The sequence below is a fragment of the Myotis myotis genome, unplaced genomic scaffold (assembly GCF_014108235.1).
Source record: "Myotis myotis isolate mMyoMyo1 unplaced genomic scaffold, mMyoMyo1.p scaffold_m19_p_6, whole genome shotgun sequence".
Lineage (NCBI taxonomy): Eukaryota > Metazoa > Chordata > Mammalia > Chiroptera > Vespertilionidae > Myotis > Myotis myotis.
In genome coordinates, this window is record NW_023416368.1 from 84,150,534 (window position 1) to 84,171,748 (window position 21,215).

The following is a 21,215-nucleotide window of genomic DNA, read 5'->3' on the forward strand; positions in this document are numbered from 1 at the left end:
ATGACGGCCGGGCACAGCGGAGACTGGCAGCCTTTTGCAGTCAAAGTCCCAGGCGGCTCTCCAGGCGCAACTTGAACTTGGAGAGGGGGCGGGAACCGTCCCTCGGGACCCCCCTCCAGGCCCCAGGACTCCGGGCCCGGGGGAACCGGACGTGCAGAGCCCCCGCACCTCCCCACCCCCGCACCAGCCGCGGGCGGGGGCGGCGAGGCTGCCGGGAGGAGCGCCCGGCCGGTTCCATTTCCTCTGTTTTCCCTGCACTCACGCCCCCTCCTGGCGTCCCCGCATCACCTCGCGCCGCCGCCGCCCTCAGTCCGGGCCGCCGCCGTCTGGAGGTGGCGATGACTCAGGCTTTTGCAAGGTCTCGCCTGGGGAGCAGCCCTGAACACGGGGTGCGTGCCTTGAACGGTCCTTTTTTTCTGAGCTTAGCAACAGGGAGAGGCAGGTTCTGACTTCCAACAATGACTTCTCTCTCTGCCTCAGTTTCCTCATCTGCCAAGTGGGTGGTTGCAAGGACCACGGACCGCATGTGTGTAAAGGGCTCCAGTGTCCTGAGAATCAGTGAAAGCTACTGAGCATCCATGTCCCAGGCACCGTGAACAACAAACAGAATGCCTGCCTTCGTGGCGCTGAACATTCTGTGGGGTGAATCGGACAAGAAATAAGAAAACAAACGTAAAATAAGACATCGGGGTTCGGGTGGGGCAGATAAATAAATACGGAGTAAACCTTAAGCAGGGTGGTTTGGGAAAAGTGACATTTGAGCAGAGATTCGAAGAAGGTAGGGAGGGAGGGAGCCATTTGGATACCTGAGGGAAGAGTTCCAGGCAGTGGGAACAGCAAGTGCAAAGGCCCTGGGCAGGAGCATAAGTGTTCAAGGACCAGGGAGGAGGCCATTGTGATTGGAGCAGAGTGAGCTGGGGGAGAGTGAGGGGGAGCTGGTGCTTGTAAAGCATTTTGCAGAGTGTCTGGGACATGGTGTTTCATATATAGTAACCGCTGTTCTTTTAATATATATATATGTGTATATATAATTGATTTGGGAGAGGGAGAAATAGAAACATCAATGATGAGAGAGAATCACTGATCAGCTGCCTCCTGCACGCCCCATAACTGGGATCAAGCCTGCAGCCCAGGCATATGCCCCTATTGGGAATCGAACCGTGACCTCCTGGTTCATAGGTCGATGCTCAACCACTGAGCCACACCCGCCAGGCCACTGTTCTTATTATTATTTGCAACTGATATTAAGCTTTAAAAAATGAGATGTGTCCTTGCCTACTTGTACTACAGCTTGCATTTATGAGTGCTGAACACTGCAGATTTGCTTGCTGAGCAGTCGTTACAACCTCCCATGGAAAGTACAGCGACTCCCCTATTTACAGGTGGGAAATAGGCTCAGCGAGGAGAGGGGCCCAGCTCAAGGTGACCCAGCAGGTAAATGGGGCCCCAGGATTTGAACCCAGGTCTGATTTTAGATGCCAAAACCGCTGGACTCCAGGCCTCCTGGCTTAGAGAATTTGGAAGCCAATGGTAATCTCACTCAGCACTGCCGCTGCAGGAAACTGCCCTCGCTCCTTTCAGCCAAGCTTCTCCACCGGGTGGTCTTCTCTCACACCTGCCCTTGCTGTCTCCACTTCCCCCCACCTCCTCCATCTTCCCAAAACTCCTCACCAAAGTGGCTAATGACCTTCCAATGGCCAGTCCCACAGCCTCACACAAGCCCTCACGTAGTCACTCTCATGGGTTAGTCTTCATGGATCATTCCCTCCTTCTTTTTTAAATCACCTGATCACCTCCATAGATGAGAAAATTATATTTTTTTAAAATATACATTTTTAGCCCTAGTTGGTTTGGCTCAGTGGATACAGTGTCGGCCTGCGGACTGAGGAGGGTCCCAGGTTCGATTCCCATCAGGGCGCATGCCCAGGTTGCGGGCTCAATCACCAGTAGGGGGAGTGCAGGAGGCAGCCTATCAATGATTCTCTCTTATCATGGATGTTTCTATCTCTTTATAAATATATTTTTATTGATTTCAGAGAGGAAGGGAGAGGGAGAGACATAGAAACATCCATGATAAGAGAGAATCATTGATAGGCTGCCTCCTGCATGCTCCCTACTGGGGATCAAGCCGGCAATCCAGGCATGTGCCTTGTCAGGGAATTGAACCGTGACCTCCTGGTTCATAGGTCGATACTCAACCACTGAGCTACACCGGCTGGGCCATTCCCTCCTTCTTGAAAGTAATTTGTCCCTTGATTTCAGACACCTTATTCTTTCTAGTTCTGCCCCCACTTCTCTAGCTGCACCATCACTGTCTCCTACCTTCTCTCTAAATATTTATATTTTCCAAGGCTTGGTCATAGGTCTCCAGCCCCTCTCACTCTCTACACTTAGCCTAGCCAATGATTCTCAACCTTCTGGCCCTTTAAATACAGTTCCTCATGTTGGGACCCAACCATAAAATTATTTTTGTTGCTACTTCATAACTGTAATGTTGCTACTATTATGAATCATAATGTAAATATCTGATATGCAGGATGGTCTTAGGTGACCCCTGTGAAAGGGTCGTTCGACCGCCAAAAGGGTCGCGACCCACAGGTGGAGAACTGCTGGTAGACCATCATGCCAGAGTTTGGGTTCCATCTGGCCCCAGGACCTTAGCACTTGCTGTCCTTTACCCAGAACACTATCACCACAGATACACGTGGTTTGCTCATTTACTTCATTTATATCTCTGTTCTGTCATTGTATGGGTAAGATACATGCCCTACCCTTCTCCGGAAAACTACATTTCCCAGTTTCCCTTGCACACTGGCTTCCTGTTAAACTCATCCAATGGGAGGCAACGGAGGGAGATTGGAAAGTGGAGAGGAAGGAAGGAGCCACGGTATTTCTCTTCTCTGCTTCAGCTTGGGGTGGGGTGGGGTATTCTGACTGGTTGAAGCCAACTCCCACACAAGAGCCCTTTTCTCATCACATCACCCTTTGTCATGTCCCTCTAACAGCTTGGTACTATGGCTTATTGCTGGATTCCCTGATCATTCTATCAGTTTGGCTTCTCAGCTCTTCCATCTCACACTCAACCAATTTCCTGTGTTAAATCCCCTCTTTGATACCCTAGAGTAGTTTGTTTCCCTGACTGGGCTCTGAGTAATATGGCCATTATAGACCTTCCCTGGCCGCCTCATCCACACCACTCTCTGTCCTTTACACGGCTCTATTTTTTTTTGAACAGCATGTGACATTCTATTCTTTATGGTCTGTCGGCTCCATTAGACTTGAATTTTAACAAGTCTGTATTTTTCACAGCTGCATCCCCAAGACTTTGGGCAGTAATTGGCCCAAGAAATTGTTGACTGAGTGATTAAATACATCTACAGCTGAGGCCTCCCAGAGGTATATCTACAGCCCAGATCTCCACCTGGAACTGAGACGCCTGTGCCCACCTGCTTCTTGGACAGCTCCACTTGTGTCTTTCACAGTGGGACCGAGAGCAGGTGGCATCCACCAGAACAGCCTCAATCAAAACGGCAGGACTGCCCTGGCCAGTGGGTTAGTTGTTGGAGCATCATCCTGTACACCGGAAGGTTGCAGGTTTGATTTCTGGTCAGGGCACATACCTAGGTTATGGGTTCAACCCCTGGTCCTGGTGTGTACTGGAGGCAGATGATTGATGTTTCTCTCTCATATTGATTCTCTCTCTCTCTCTCTCTCTCTCTCTCTCTCTCCCCCCTTCCCTCCCTTCCTCACTCCCTTCCTCTCTCTCTAAAATCAATAATAGAAATGTATCTTTGGGTGAGGGTTAAAAAAAAAAGGCAGTACCAAGTATTGATGATGATGTGGCAAAACCAGAACCTATTGCAAGTGGGAGTATAAAATGTTGCAACCACTTTGAGAAACAATTTAGCAGTTTCTTCAACAGTTAAACAGAAACTTACCATAAGACCCAACAATTCCATTTACCCAAGAGAAATCAAAACATGTGCATGGAAAGGCTTATATATGAATATTAATAGCAGCATTTTTCATAATGAAGGAAACCATCGAAATGGCCATCAACGAGTGAATGGATAAAACTGGTCCACCCATATTATGGAATGCCATTCAGCAACAAAAAGAAATGAACTACTGACACATTCTACAATATGGATAAGCCTCAAAATATTTGGCTAAGTGAAAGAACCAAACAATCACTAATTTCAAACAATTTCATAATTTCAGGTGAGAGTGAGGATGGGCTGAGATGGGCACGAGGGATCTTTTGGGGGTGGAGGGTGATAGAAATGTCCTAAAACTGGATGGAGGTGATGTTTGCACAACTCTGTCAATTTACTAAATGCCATTGAATTGCACACTCGAACAGGTGGATTTTGTGGTATGTAAATTATCCTATATAATAAAAGCCTAATATGCTAAGTGTCTGGTCATTTGGTCAGCCGTTCAACCAATCAAAGCATAATATGCTAATGATGTGCTAAAGCTGCTCAATTGCTCGCTATGACATGCACTGACCACCGGGGGCAGATGCTCCAATTGGTAGGTTAGCTTGCTGCTGGGGTCTGGCCAATCGGGACTGAGTGAGATGGGCCAGACACGCCCTGGAGCCCTCCTGCAGTCCCTCCCCAGCTGGCCAACCTCCCACATCCCCTCCCAGCCCTGATTATGCACCAGTGGGGTCCCTCGGTCTGGGCTGCTCCCTCTCGCAATCCGGAACTCCTTGGGGGATGTTGGAGAGTGGGTTTCAGCCCAATTCCATAGGCCATGCCAAGTGATCCCACTAGTGCACGAATTTGTGCACCGGGCCCCTAGTACCTAAATAAAACTGTTAAAAGAGGGAACATTCTTAAACTTCCCCTGCAAGGCCCCTTCCCTGAGGTGCCCTGTGCTTGCACTGACATGAGAATGAGTTCTTCCTTAAATTGTGCACCCTATGCTCCTTGCTTCCCAGGAACATAGCCCGGGTGTACCCATAGTTAGAAACTACAGGTCTTGCTCCGTTTTACCCCTGTGTTCTCTCTTCCTACTCCGCCAGTCAAGCCAGCAACAATGCTGCTGATTTTGATGCAGAAATATCTCCAGAGTGTCTTCCCTGCTCCATCACCATCATCACACTAAGCATGGCGTTTGGGAGTGCTGTGGATGGAATGTTTGTTCTTCCAGCATTCATATGTTGAAGCCCTAACCCCCAAGGCGATGGTATTAGGAGTGAGGTGTTGGGGAGGTGATTAGGTCATGAGAGTGAGCCTTCCCGAATGGGACGGTGCCCTTCTGAAGAAGACCCAGAGAGCTCCCTTGCCCCTTCCCCCATGTGAGGAGGACACAGCAAGCAGGCACTATCGGTGAGCCAGGAAGTGAAGGCACCATATCTGCTCGCACCTTGATTTTGGACTTCTCAGCCCTCCAGACTGTGAGGTAGAAATGTCTTTTGTGTGTGTGATATAAATCTATGTTGTTTATAAACCACCCAGTCTGTGGTATTCTGTTATGGCAGCCTGAGTGCACTAAGACTGGGAGCCATGGGAAGTAATGTTTTATTTCCTGAAAATTCCCAGGAGGAAAAACATTAACAACTGTCAGAAACAATAACATTTATTGCTAAGGTTTATTAAATACGTGTCAAGTACTGATATCATGCAGTGATATACATGAAATAACTCATTTAACCCTCAGAATACCACTACGAAGTAAACATAAACAGAGATGTTAAGAAACTTTCCCAAAGGCCCCCAGGATTCTATTCCAGACAGACAGGTTACATGGTGCTGAGTCCATCCAACCTATTCATAGAGGAAAGAATTAATTTGATCCCTACCTCACATCATATACCAAAATCAATTCCAGGTAGACTGTGCATCCTAAAGGTGAAAGGTAAACAATAAAGCTTTTAGTAGAAAATATAAAAGGATATCTTCATTACTCTGAGATAGGATCACTTTAGTTTAGATCACCAAAACTGAACAGTAACAAGCAGCACTAACAAAGGAAAAAAATCACCTGAACTACATTAAAATTTTAAACTTTTATTGATCAAAGATACCATGAAGAGAATGAAAAGACAAGCCACAGAGTAAGAGGAGGTATCTGCAATCCTATGTCCAATAAAGAACTCATATCCTGATTTTTTATTTATATAAAATATGTATAGATATATTCCTACAAATCAATAAGGAAAAGGCTGACATCCTAATAGAAAAACGGGCAAAAGACTTGAACAGACATTTCACAAATGGAAATACCTGAGTGGTAAATAAACATGTGAAAAGGCAGTTAGCACTATCAGTCAGCAAGAGCTGTAAATTAGCCTGGCTGGTGTGGCTCAGTGGTTGAGCATCGACCTATGAACCAGGAGGTCACAGTTCAATTCCAGGTCAGGGCACATGCCCGGGTTGTGGGCTTGATCCCCAGTAAGGGGCCTGCAGGAGGCAGCTAATGATTCTCTCTCATCATTGATGTTTCTCTCTCTCTCTCTCTCTCTCTCTCTCTCTCTCTCTCTCTCTCTCTCTCTCCACTCCATCCCTTTCTATCTGAAATCAGTAAAAATATATTTTTAAAAAGAACTGTAAATTAAACCCATAAAGTGATATCACTGCACACCCATGAGAATGTCTGAAATGAAAAAGACAACCCCAGGTGTCGTGACGATGTGGAAGAGCTGGCCTCTCAGACAGTGCTGGTGGAAGAATAAATTGGTAAACTCTTTGAAGAGCCTTCAGAAGCTTGGAAGGCTGCTGGGTAATATCTCCTAAAGCTCAATATACCCACCCAAAGACCAGCAATCCTACTCTTAGGTATATACAGTTGAATCTCACTATTGGCACGTTTTGTATTGGCAAGCTCGCCTACTCATTACAATTTATTTATAACCCCCCAAATCAATAGTCGCAGGGTTTTTGTGGTCATTCGTGGACATGCACAGAGTGGCAAAAATTTGGTCACCCACAGCCATGCTCTGCCGTCTTGTTCCAGCTCTCCTAACTGTAAACATGTCCTTTTCCGTCTATTGAGTGCCAAATTGTTCACATTTTCATGGTTTTTATTGGTGATTTCTCTACTTTAAGCAGCTCCTACGCATAGCGCTGAACGGCTGTGTAGCATCTCCAAGCACAGGAAGGCTGGGGTGGGTCTTCAGGAGAAAATATGTCTGGTCGATAAATTTCATTCAGGTATGAGTTATACTGCCATTGGCTGTGAGTTCGATGCTAATGAACCCACAATTTATATGAAATAAGGTGTTTTAAACAGAAACACATATAAAACAAGGCTGCTATTGTTTGGTCCACAAATATGTTGTGACCAGAGGCTTGCAGGAATCTAACCCTGCAATGATTCAGTATTTGTTAATTCAGTGTCCACTGGGTCTTTATAGAACACTGGAGGCCCAGTGCACAAAATTCATGCACAGGTAGGGTCCCTAGGCCTGGCCGGTGATCAAGGCTGATCTGTGGGGCGACCGGCAGGGTGATCGAGGGGCCCTTGCTGGCACCTGCTGTGGCTGGCCTGGGGCCTGCAGGTTGGGGGCAGCTCCTGCATTGAGCATCTGCCCCCTAGTGGTCAGTGTGCATCATAGCAACCGGTTGTTCCACCAGTCATTCTGCTGTTTGGTCGATTTGCATATTAGGCTTTTATTATATAGAACACTAGAGGCCTGGTGCACAAAATTCATGCGGGGGGGGGGGGGTCCTTCAGCCTGGCCCACGCCCTCTTGCAGTCTGGGTGCCCTCGGGGGATGTCCGACTGCCGGCTTAGGCCCGCTCCAGCTGTGAGCCTGACTTCTGGCTGAGCTGCACTTACCACCAGGGGGAAGCTCCTGCATTGAGTGTCTGCCCCCTGTGCACATCATAGCAAGCGGTTGAGCACCTTAGCATATCATTAGCATATTACATGCTTTTTTTCTTATTGATTTTTGTTTACAGAGAGGAAGGGAGAGGGATAGAGAGTTAGAAACACCGATGAGAGAGAAACATCAATCAGCTGCCTCCTGCACACTCCCTACTGGGCATGTGCCCACAACCAAGGTACATGCCCCTGACCGGAACCAAACCCGGGACCCTTGGGTCCGCAGGCTGATGCTCCATCCACTGAGTCAAACCAGTCAGGGCAGCATATTACACTTTGATTGGTTGGATGGACGGCTGGACGACCGGACACTTAGCATATTAGGCTTTTATTATGTAAGATAACTACTGTGAATGAAGAGAATCTACTGAACGCGTATAGCCAAACATCCTTACAGACATGTGTCAGAGTGTCTATGTCAGCACTGTTTGTGTCAGCCACAAACGTCACCAACCCAAATGCCTAAACCAGATATGTCATGGTATATCACACAGTGGAGCACCACAAAGAGATGAAAACACACGATCCATCACAAAGCAACCGCACGGAGAAACACTATGCGCAGCAGAAGAAACCGAATACCAAAAACTACACGCTTCATGACTTCATGAGGTTAACAAGTGGGTGAAACCAGTGTGGTGAGAGATGTCAGCTTAGTGGTGGGTGACTCTGGGGGAGGGGGGGTGGAGCGGGTACCTGGAAGGAGCATGAGGGCGCCTCTGGATTTTTGCAAAGTTCTGTTTCTTTTTCTTATAATATATTTTTATTGATTTCAGAGAGGACGGGAGAGGGAGCGAGAGAAAGAAACATCAATGATGGGAGAGAAACATCAATCGGCCGCCTCCTGCTCGCCTCCCCCACTGGGGATCGAGCCCACAACCCAGGCATGTGCCCTGACCGGAATCCAACCGTGACCTCCTGGTTCATAGGTCGATGCTCAACAACTGAACCATGCCAGTCAGGCAAAGTTCTGTTTCTTTTTTTTTTTTTTTTTAATATGTTTTATTGATTTTACAGAGAAGAAGGGAGAGGGATAGAGAGTTAGAAACATCGATGAGAGAGAAACATCAATCAGCTGCCTCCTGCACGCCCCCTACTGGGGATGTGGCCGCAACCAAGGTACATGCCCTTGACCAGAATCGAACCTGGGACCCTTCAGTCCGCAGGCCGACGCTTTATCCACTGAGCCAAACCGGTTAGGGCCAAAGTTCTGTTTCTTGACCTGGTGCTGGTAACACTATGTCACCTCAAGACAACTTATCAAGATGCACCCTTACAATTTGTGCAGGTTTTATGTCAAGAGAAAATGTATTCAAAAATATGAATTAGGGCATCAAGCATAAAACATAAGTCCCGTCTCTGATGGGCAGCAGGTAAAAAATAGTAGAGCTCTCCAGTGGAAACGCTAGAACTCACACACCACGCAAAACTCCGTGTCCTTGGCAGCAAGCCAAGTGGCCCCTGTCCTCCAGGCCACCTCAGCCCACACATGAAGAAAGGCCTGAATTCATGTCCCTCAGAACACAAATGGTGTGAGCCTTCTAGCCTGTGGCTGCTTTTAGGTTTGTTTTTTTTCTTGGTTACAGCAAGTTTTGGGAAATGGTGTTGAAATATGTCTCCTTTGATTCCCTCCTTGGAAGAGCTGTTTTTTCTCTCCTCTCAGCGCCGTCTTTCTCCTGTCGTCTCTGCTTCTCGCCTGGTTCAGAATTCCAGGAGGAGGTGGGAAGGAGCCAGGCGGCCTTGTTAAGGACTCAGACAATGAGAAGTGCCCTCCCTCCGTTCACCACCCCCAAGTGTTAGTCTTGCTGCGCCTCTGGTTGCCACCAATCTGCCTCAGGCCTTGTCAGCTCCTGAAATAATTCCATCTTCACACCTTTACTCTTCCCACTCCTGTCTGTCTTCCATGTTATATAGCAAGAGGATCTGTCCCTCGCACAAATCCAACCATGTCTCTTTCCTGGCTTTAAGACCTCTTTAAACAGCAACAACAACAAAATACAACCCAATTTAAAAACAGACAAAGGACTTAGCTAGACATTTCTCCAAAGAAGATGCACAAATGACCAATAAACACCTGAAAAGATGCTCTCCATCACTAACCCCCTAATGAAATGCAGATCAAAGCCACAGTGAGAGCTCACCTCACCCCTTGAGGATGGGCCAGAATCAAAAGTCAGGTAATAACAAGTGTTAGTGAGGATGTGGAGACATTGGAACCCGTGTGCACCGCTGGTGAGAATGGAAAACGGGGCAGCCACTATGGAAAGCAGTCTGGGAGTTCCTCAAAAACTGAAATGCATCACTGGCTCCTGGTGCTGCTTGTGTGCTCATTCAGGGCGGACCTGGTACGTCTTTTGTGAAGCGACTCCCACACGAGTCAACAAAAAGCCCAAGGAGTCAAGACTAAGAACATGATCATGTTTATTTGAAGGTGTCGGGGCAGGATGGTTCTGGGTACAGTTTAGGATTAGCCCTAACCGGTTTAGCTCAGTGGCTAGAGCGTCGGCCTGCGGACTGAGGGGTCCCGGGTTCGATTCCAGTCAAGGGCATGTACCTTGGTTTCGGGTACAACCCTAGTAGGGGGTGTGCAGGAGGCAGCTGATCGATGTTTCTCTCTCATCGATGTTTCTAACTCTCTATCCCTCTCCCTTCCTCTCTGTAAAAAATAAATCAATAAAAAATATATTTTAAAAAAAAGATTAAAAAAAAGATTAAGAGGCATACGCCACTTAGAAAACGAATAAAGGCCTATTGTGAAAGACAGGGTTTGCCAATGAGGCAGATCAGATTCTGATTTGCTGGGCAGCCAATCAATGACACAGACACACCTGCACAGGTGGAAAGGGAGGATGAAGGTACAACTGACGTGTTCTGGCAGCGGACGGGAGGTGTCCACCACAAAGGGAACCTGCTACTTTATCCAGAACGCGGTTCCTCCAGGCCAAGAAGACATTCTCAGTTAGAATACCGCCATTTTTCCCATCCCCGTCCCCTTATTGTGCACAAATTAACTGATGTACGTACACAGCATTTGCATTTTGTAAAATAAATGGCCAATGGTATGTTTTGATCGACATCAAATGGAGATGGGCTGGGGAAAATACTGGTTCTGTGAAAGGACCCCCTTCTCCATTAGTGGAAACTCATGCAGCTCTCATCTTTATATCCCAGTAAGTTATTTTGCTCTCACTGTTTAACAACAGCAACAAAAAGAACAGCATAAAGATCCTTGCACACCTTGCTTGATTGCAGAATTTTAATGTTTTTCATTTATCGTTGTAAAACTAAGGACAATTTTATAACTTTTTTGTACGAAGCTGTTACATGGAGGGCAATCTGTCTTTAAGTAAGGATACATTACTCTAAAAGAAATGAATCCTAGATAGTTTTCCCTTTAAGTCAAGCATCTTGTTGTTTAAACTTCTTGTTTAAAATGAAAAAATAAAAACACCTTAAGTACATTATTACCATCTAATGCACAGTCCCACTTCTGATATATATTCAAAAGAGCTGGAAGAGCCCAGCTGGCATGGCTCAGTGGTTGAGCATCGACCTATGAACCAGAAGGTCACGGTTCGATTCCCGGTCAGGGCACATGCTCAATCCCCGGTGGGAAGGGTACAGGAAGCAGCTGATCAATGATTCTCTTTCATCATTGATGTTTCTATCTCTCTCTCCCTCTCCCTTCCTCACTGAAATCAATAAAAATATATATATATTTTTAAAAGCTGGAAGGTCTTGAAAGATATTTGTCCACCCATGTTCATAACAGCATTATTATTCACAATAGCCAAAAGGTGGAAGCAATCCGAGTGGCTACCAAAGGATGAATGGAAAAACAAGATGTGGCATATACATACAATGGAATATTATGCAGCCCCCAAAAAGATTGAAATGCCTTTTTACAACATGGATGAACCTGGAGGACATCATGCTAAGTGAAGTAAGGCAGTTACAAAAAGAAATATACTCTATGGCCCCACTTATATGAGTTCACTAGAGGAATTAGATTCGTAGAGACAGAAAGTAAAATGTGTGTCAGGGGCTGGGAGAGGGAGGATGGAGAGTTATTGTTTATTGTGGACAAAGTTTCAGTTCAGGAAGATGAAAAGAGTTCTAAACATGAGAATACTGCCCTGGCGGGTTTGGCTCAGTGGATAGAGCGTCGGCCTGCAGACTGGAGGGTCCCAGGTTCGATTCCGGTCAAGGGCACATGCTTGAGTTATTGGCTCAAATCCCCAGTAGGGGGCATACCTGAGGCAGCCAATCAATGATTCTCTCTCATCTACCTCCCTCTCCCTTCCTCTCTGAAATCAATAAAAATACATTTTAAAAAATAAAATAAAACATGAATGTATTTAATACAACTGAATTGTACACTTAAAATGGATAAGATGATAAATTTTATGTGTATTTTGCTGATTTTTTTAAAAAGACCTTCTATTGAAACACACACACAGAGACATGCACACACATTCCATTCCATGGCCTCGTACTGTCAGCTCAATAAATTGTAAAATTCTTAACCAGCCTTCGAGGTCCTTATAGCCAGATTACAACCTACCTCTCCACGCTCCCCTCCTTTCTCACCTCCCCATGCACATCACCCCCACTCCACCTGATCCCTGTGTTCAGAACCCTCCATGTGCTGTACGCATTACTAGCTTGGCCAAAAGCCTTCTTCTGCAGGGAATGTCCACCCTCCAATCTTCACTCACTCATCCTTCAAGGCCCCACTCAAATGCCACCTCCTCCAGGAAGCCTGCCTGACTCTGGACCTTTTGCACATGGACCCTGTGCCTGCTGCATGCTCCCCAAGGTGGCCCTGAGAAGCCCTCCACAGCGAGCTGTGTCACAGCCCTCCACATCCCCAGTGCCTCGCTTGCTGTCTTTCACGTAGGAATTACTAGAGAAATCAGGAGGAGAAAGAACCTGGCTCATCGTGTGGACATCATGCGTTTTTCTTGTGAATAACCGCAGCTCTCTCGGGGCCTAAAAGGTCAGGAGCTGTTTGCCATATCATTCAGTGGCTTCGACGGACTTTGCCTTTTGGTTTCTGTCTTCCACACTGTGACTCCCTGTCTTCCTTGCCCAGGATTGTTAGGACTGTGTGCAAAGGGAGAGTGAACAGCCACGGAGAGAGTCTATTCTGACTGCCCTCTGCTCCATCTGGCTCCTCCTTGCTTCGTTACTGAGCTCTGCATGGATGACTATAACACAGAACAGGCTTCCACTCTGGGTGTGAAGACACGTTGACGTTCTCAGACGAGAGCTCCCGAAAAGTGGGAACAAAGTCTCCTGCTCCTGTCGCAACTCCCTTCTCCCCAGCACAGCCAGACCCAACATCACAGAAGCGAAGTCTTCCACCCCACCCCTCGGCAGCTCAAACTGTTGCCCAGCCTTTGGTGTCTGGTTTGAGGTTCGACACAGAAGGCTCCCAGTGAATGCTTCCTAAGTGAACACACAAAGGCACGAATAAAGGAAAAGCACTGACAGTGAATTCTGGGGACACAAAGTCACTGCCCACCCCAGCTGCTGGGCTCAGGGGAAACACACACACGCCCACATGGTCAACACATAAGGACACAGAGCCACTGGTGCACATGCCCACAGACACGAATATGGCACACACGCCTCTGTGCCCAGCTCGGTCAATGCCAAGTGCACAATCCTAAACACACACCCATAGGCACTGCAGACACGCTCCTTTAGAGCCAGGGTTAAGGTGAGGCAAGTAATGCTAGTGGTGCAAGTGCAGAACTGGATTCTGTCTTTATTTAAAATTTTGTTTATGGTAGGTTTTTTGGATGAATGTTTATGTTCTTAAGATGCTGCAGTAAGATATTCTCTATCTTGGTGTTGGTGCTTTTAGGCACCCCTTCAACTTTGCCCCAGCAGCGAGTGCTTCACTTGCTTCACCCTGGACGGGGCCGTGACACACACAGGGACATCAGCCAGCACAGCTTTGCCACAGTCACACACACACACACACACACACACACACACACACACACACACACACACACACAGTCTCTGCACAGACCTCATTCCACCACTAGGTGTCACCCAACACCAACCCCGATCTTCCGTGGGAAGAAAATACCCAATTCATTTATTAACTAGGAGTCCTTAAGATTTCCTTTTACTTCCCTCCACCTGGGACATTCACATTTTCCAAAGGGGCCTACTAACACGGTGTCTTAACTCCAAATAACGGTGCTCGGTAATGGGGGAATTCAGGCACAGTGAAGAGCGGTTTTCCTAGTGCTTCATACCCAGGAGCAGTGGTTGACTAGAAATGGGTAGGGGATGGTGCAAGGGCAGTGTTTCCCCGACTTTCCCGTGGCACAATAGTCCCACCGTTTGAGAAAGAAAAGATTCTGGGAGGACGAGGGGAATTCATCCACCCATTCATTCATTCAACAAATATGTGTTGAGCACCTGTGAATGAATAAACAACTCGTGTAAAGATAGTGATGAAGGCTATGCAGAAAAGTACATCTAGAGCTCAGAGAATGACAGTGGATGTTCAAGGTGGGCCTCTTGGAGGAGGTGCCATTTAAGCAAAAGGAAAGAGAGGGGATCAAGTAGCTGCCTGGGGGAACAGTGTCCCAGGCAGAGAGAATGGCCCTGAGGCATGCAATCCAAACTGAACTACTACTCCTGTCTATCCCATGGGCACCCCAGAAAAGAGGTGACCCCAAACCCAGATAGTGCCAAAGGTGTCGCTAGATCTTAGGGAAGATCTAGTGGTCAGGAAGGGGGCATCTTTCCCACAGGGAAAGCTCTCTGGTAGCTCCAAGGCACTCATGGGCCACACCTAGAGCATCCCTGACAGAACCTGGAAGGACGGACGACTCCTCTGACAGGTGTTACTCCCCTGCTCTCAGCCCACAAGTTCCCATGTGGCCTGCCCCCTCCTGACTTCCCTGGTCTCATCTCTCCACAGCTTCCCTTTGGCTCACTCCTCTCCAGCCACACCAGCCTCCTTGCTGCTCCTCAAGCTCACCGACTTTGTTCTGACCTCAGGACCTTTGCACTTGCTTTCCCTGCCTTGAACGCTCTTCCTCTGGACACCAGAAGGCTCCCTCGCTCGCCTCTTTCATGTGTGGCCTTAGATACCACCTCCTCAGAGATACTGTCCCTGGCCCTTCTGCTAAAATAGCCCCCACCCACCGCCGTCACTCTTTAATTCCCTCCCCCTACTTCTTTATGACGCTTGCGTTGTATTATACGTTTAGCTTTGGCATTGTGTTGTGTATCTATTCGATTCTTGTCTGTCTCTCCTGCAGAAGATCGGCTCCAGGAGAGAGAGGATTTGATTACTTGGTTCATGGCTGCATCCCAGTGCTCAATCGTTGTCAGCTGATTGAATGGACGAAAGAATGCTGCCTAGAACGGACCCCTCGGTGGTGCCCAGGGCCCAGCAGGGACCGAAGAGGGAGCTCTGGGAAGCGATGGAGGGGGCGGAGAGGGGACAGAGCATCCATTCCTCAGACCCCTTCCCTCCCTGGGGCGTCGGGCTGGTGGGCAAGCTGGGGGCTGAGGGCGGTTGACGACACTGTATTGCCCGAGGTGGCCGCCGGCAGAAACTGCAGCCCGTGGTTGGACCTCACTAGCCCCGCCCACCCGCCTTTTAGCCCCGCCTCCACCGACCCCAGTTTAGCTCTGCCCCCAGGAAACCTCGTGTTAGCCCCGCCCCCAAACCACACCCTCCCCGCCCTGGGAAGTGTAATATTTCACACACTCTCCCGCACCCCTAGCCAATCTTGGCTGGAAGACAGGAAAACCAGAGTTCCTAGGGGCTAGCAGGGGCGGGGGGGGGGCGGGGAGGCACCAGGTGGTGGTTCCAAGGGTACTTCTTGGAAATCAAATTCAACTTCACTCCTGCTTCATTCTTTCCCAGCAAATTCTAAAGTATAAGCCTCTTTTGGCCTCTTGTCTCTTTCTCAGTTTACTCTACTTTTCTCTGGTTCACATACGGGGTATCCACTGAGCACCTACTATGCGCAGCCTGATGCTAGCTACTGAGCTTGCTTCCTATCCCACCCAGTGTGTGGGTCCAAAGATGGGAAAACAGAGGCGTCCTTGAGGAAGGGGGCCCCACAGCCTCTCCCTGTGGCTTGAAAGTCCTATCTAGAGTCTGACCGTCCCTCCCAGTGCCCCTTTCAGGTTGGCGTCCAAGGGTCTGATTCCTTTCTTCTCTTGGCCAGGAAAGAGGATGTGCCAGGACTGGTTCCCTTGGAGCTTCTACCTAAACCCCCTCCTAGTGCCTACACAGGTGCTGTCCACACCACGGAGTGGATTATTTTACAAGAGGGTAAACATGTGGGGGCCGAAACCAGACAGACTGCCTCTGGAATTCTAGCTCTGCCCCTCCCAAGTGTCCTGAGCTTGGGCAAGTGACTTAATTTCCTGTGCCTCAGTTTCTCCGTCTGTTAAATGAGGGTAACAATAGCATCCACCGGTGGAATGCTGGGAGGATTCAGTGACTTCATTCATGCTTGTGCTTGAAACGGTGCCCAGTACATAATAAGCACTTAATAAACGTTAGCTGTGATTATCAGTTGGTTTTTTCCAATTCCAGCTTCCCTCTGAGTTCCTACAGATCTGCGAGCCCGGGGATGCTCCCGCCCCCAAGATGGAGGAGGAAAGAGGTTTCCCAATGGCTGGAGAAAGCTTGGACCCCCGCATTTAGCAAGATCCTCCAAGCCTGCCGAAGAGATGGAGCAACATGGAGAGGGAGACCTGCTTCTGTGAAAGCACAAATGGAGTGCGCGAGGCAACACCAGCACACGCACACGCACACGCACACGCACACGCATGGGTGCACACATCTGCACACACCGCTAGGTACTAGCGTGCTTCTTCACACCCCCTTTCAAGCGATTTACTCAAAGGCACCAAACACGCACCGTCACCCCAAAGCTACACACCTGGTCACAGACATTTTGTACGACACCCAGCCAGGTGGACAGAGTCACGGGGACACTGTCACACACCGTCCTTTGCCCCCCGCTACAGCTGCCCACACTCCGCCAGGGTCAAGTCCTGCCTTGCTGCCACATCCCCACTCAGACACCCAGCCCCCAGGCACAGCCTCACAGCCTCACATTGTGACACCAGCCCCCAGGCACAGCCCCCCGCGGTCACGCACAGACTCTTCCCCGCGCACAAACACCCCCCCCCCGCGTCACACCCACTCGCGCACAGCTGGACCCACACCAGCACAGCCACACAAACTCTCAGGCACGCCCAGCCATGACACAAAGGCACACGTTTACCCCGCACCCATCGGCACCCCTCACACATGTCCCCGTCACTCACTCACACGTGAGTCCCGCCCCCTTCCCCACCTTGGGGGTGCAGGCGAAGAATGGGGGGCCTCCGACGCTGGGCACCTCCAGCCACGATGGGGGAGCAAAGGGTAAGCAACACCCCAAAGCCCCCTGAAGTCCCCCCGCCAGCTCCCCCCAGCTCCAGCGAGATGGCGGGCGTGGTGGGCTCCGGGTCACCGAGGAGTCGAAACCCTCGAAGCTGGGGTCAGACTGTCCCCCCAAAGCATCCCAGCTGGAAGCTGGGTCTGAAGCCCGACTCCTGTCCCCCAAAGCCAGCGTGCACCTTCCAGCCCCTCCCCGCGGCGCCCTCCGCCCCTCGCAGCCCCGGGGGCCTCGCGGAACCCCGAACCCCGCTCCTGAGGGAACCCCGGGAGCCGCCCTCCTCTCCGGGAGCCCCCCGCGCCCGCACCTGCCTGCCGGGCCCCTACCTGTCCGGCGAGGCCTGAGCACAGCAGCAGCAGCAGCAGCGGCGGCGGCGGCACCGTGAGCGGCCACATGACGCGCCCCCCGCCCGGCGTCCCGGCCCCCCGCCCACCCCCGCGGCGCCTCCACGCGGGGACCGCCACCAGGCGCGACCCCGCCCGCCGGGCCGGGCGACCCTCGGCTGCCGCCTCCCCCGCCTCCCCGGCGGCCGACTCCGCCCCGCCCCCGGCCCCTCGCTCGCTCCGAGTCTTTGTTACGGGCTCCGCCCCCCAGCCCCGCCCCCAGCTGGTCTTTGGGCGCCGACCCAGGGGGTCTGGGGCCCGGGATGTGGGGGAGCCCGCTCCGGGGACTGTAGCCCCAGACCAAACCCCGCGGCCCCCCAGGCCATTATGCAGGCGGGTCACGGAGATGGGGGAGGGGTTCCATCACGTGTTTGTAAATTTCGCCTCCCTGGACCTTTTCCACGTTGAAAATGGGGGCAGGAGGGGGACCAAGAGGCTCGGGGAGTAGGAGGAAGGCCTGAGAGCAAAGAAGAGAAATTGAGAGGCTCCCCCCTAAAGACCTCGAGAATCAAGAGAGAAACTGAGGCAAAGCCTGTGAAATTGGACATGGGGGGAGGGGTGTAGTAGGTGCAGACTGGGGTGAGAAGCAAAACAGGTCGCCTGAGAGGACCAGAGGCCGATGGGGGAGCAGCAGGGTGGGCCTGGAGCCCAAAAGGGGCACCCTGTTTTCACTCTCCTCACCCAAGTCCCACTCCCCAGGGCCCTGCCACTCAAAGTCGCCCCTCCCCTGCCACACCTGGGACAGTCTCTTACTCCCAGTTTCAAAGGCCCCAGATGTGAGACCAACTCTTGAGAGAATCAAAATATTAAGGCTGCCTTCAGGCAAATGATTTGCATATGAAGAGCGTCCTGGGCCTGCCTCCAGCCTTTCTCTGCCTCTTCCCACCATCGGGTATCCCCAGGCAACTCCCCCCCCCCCCCCATCACCCCTCAGTGGCTTTTTTTAGGGGGCAGCAAGCAAATCAGGTTACAGAAGAATCAGCCATAATATGGGGCAGGCCTGGCATTATATCGACCCTCCTGTGTGCCAGGCAGATCACACATTATGGATGGTTTTGTCAAAGCAAGGAGGAAGAGCTCGGTGTCCAGTAGAACCTGGGTTCAGCCCTGGTTCTGTCACTTCTTGGCCATGTGAGCTGAGGCAATGAGCATTCCTTCTCTCAGAAGACCTGCTTCCTCCTAGAATTGCTGAGAGACGTCTGTGAGCACCCAGCCAGCGCTCAGTCCCCGGGGGCTTCACTACAATGAAGCTTGAGGCTGACGACACTGGCTATGGGACCAAGGACACCAAACAGAAGCTGAGCCAGGAAAGGCATCCCATCCATCCCTCTACCTCCTCTTTCCAAATCAGAGCTGGTCCTTTGCTGACTCCCCAGGCCAAGCCTGCAGTAGGCATGGGATGGGAGAGGGATGTTGGTTGGTCTAACTCTCAAGCTCTTGACCAAGAGTGGGCTGTGGTCAACACTGATGAGGAAGGGCCCTGCTTGTCCCTTTCCTACAGGGTAATGGCCTTGTTAGTGCTGTGTTTCAAGACTGTGACAATGTCCTTCGTGGGCTCTGGTCACTGAGATGTTCATTGTCATGGTCAAACTATGGCCTGCGTTGTGTGGTTGGCATTGGTCAATATGCCCAATCAGGTGGTATATTCCCCACCTGATTTCTCTGTATCAAGGGAGATGGCCCCTGAAAACCACATGTTCCAGGTCCTGGTCACCCCCTACAAACTATACTTCCCAGGCTCTGCTGCATCTGGCTAGGCTCAGCCAGGGAGGCCTGAGGGAGATTGGCAAGTGGGAAGAAGGAAGCCAGAATATAGCTCCCTTTCTCCCCACTTTGGGTGTCTCTAGAAGTAGCTGTTGTGTCTCCTCTGTGCTTTCAACCACACTGGACAGAATCCACCAGGGCTCAGCCCCTGGACTCTGGTGATCACCTCCTCTCTTTGCTGATGGCAGCTTACTAATCTAGAGTTAATTCATCTTCTACCATTTGCTCTCTTTTTTAAAAAATTATATTTTATTGATTTTTTACAGAGAGGAAGGGAGAGGGATAGAGAGTAAGAAACATTGATGAGAGAGAAGCATCAATCAGCTGCCTCCTGCACACCCCCCATTGGGGATGTGCCCGCAACCAAGGTACATGCCCTTGATCAGAATTGAGCCTGGGACCCTGCAGTCTGCAGGCCAACGCTCTATCCACTAAGCCAAACTGATCAGGGCCTCCCATTTGCTCTTAAAGTTTAACTGACACCTCTGTTTTAATCCACATATTAAATGTTTGCTATTGAACCACCTGAGGTGAGCTTTATCCCTCTGAGTGAACACTGGCCAATACATTCAGTGCTGTGGCCGTGACCACAGTTATGGTCAGTGGCCAACTCAGTGTCCTGAACACGCTGAGGTCAGTGTTCTGTTGAACTGTGATCTGGGCTGCCATCAGCATCCTGGTTCTACTGGAGCCAGCATTGCGGTTAATGTTGTGGTCTCCACTGGTCATTCCTGGTTGTGTTGCGGTCAGTGGTAATCAGTTTCTTGGGTATATCGTGCTCAGAGTCGCAATCACTGTCCTGGTCAGGTTCTGACCTTGCTGTAGACGGTTACCTAGACATGCTATGGTCAAAATTATGATCAGGTCCTACTGTGGTCAAGGTCATACTCAGTGTCCTGGCTGTACTGTTGTCCACTTGAAAGTCAGTATCATGGTCAATGCTATAATGAGCATGGTGTCTACCTTCCTCTGGGATCAGTGTAGTGGACAGAACTGTAGACCAACATTGAAGAGAAATCAGCTTCTCTAGGACCTCATGCAGCAAAACTGATCGACCAGGTGGCTCAGGGTCTGGCACAAGGCAGAGTCTGCTCTCCGCCATATGCAGGAGGCCAGGTTGAGGGGCATTGGATCCCCACTAACTCTAACCACCTAGCGAATAGGTTTTCCTAATTGGTGTTTGAGCAGTCATTCAGTCATTGCCTCTACTCTCCTGTGACCCCTTCATGTGTCCAACCAGAGGAGGATATAGTCAAGGCCTTTGTTTTCCCATATCCAGCATAGGGCCTGACCAGAGAAAAAATTATCAAGAATAATTTAATGGCCCTAGCCAGTTTGGTTCATTGGATAGAGCAGCAGCCTGTGGACTGAAGGGTCCCAGGTTTGATTCCAGTCAAGGGCATATGCCTAGGTTTTGAGCTTGATCCCCAATAGGGAGCGTGCAGGAGGCAGCCAATCAATGATTCCCTCTCATCATTGATGTTTCTATCTCTCTCCCTCTCTCTTCCTCTCTGAAATCAATAAAAAAATATTTTTTTAAAAAAGAATGTAATGAGTGAACAAATCTACAGCATGCATGTCTACACATGCCTTTGCTCTTGCTGATACCTCTCTACATATTAGTCAGGCTCCTTAGTAGCAAGTGGTAGAAAGGCAACTTGAACAATCTTAAACAAAAAAAGGTATCCATTAGCTGACATTAAAAAATTCAGGGGCAATGGAATTCAAGCATAGTTGGGTCCAGGGGTTCTGTGACATCATCAGGATTTTGTCTCTCATTTCTTGTCTCTGA

At 49.8% G+C, this 21,215-nt stretch overlaps 1 protein-coding gene across 1 annotated transcript in view; it reads right to left on the reverse strand.

The window, feature by feature from the left end:
* Window positions 1-17,693, reverse strand: part of OLFM2 (olfactomedin 2) — a 67,686-nt gene extending 49,993 nt beyond the window's left edge. The window contains exon 1 of the mRNA XM_036313393.1: window positions 17,603-17,693. Coding sequence (XP_036169286.1) covers window positions 17,603-17,671 — 69 coding nt within the window. The 5' untranslated portion in view covers window positions 17,672-17,693. The remainder of the gene's footprint in view (window positions 1-17,602) is intronic.
* Between the last annotated feature and the right edge of the window lie 3,522 nt (window positions 17,694-21,215).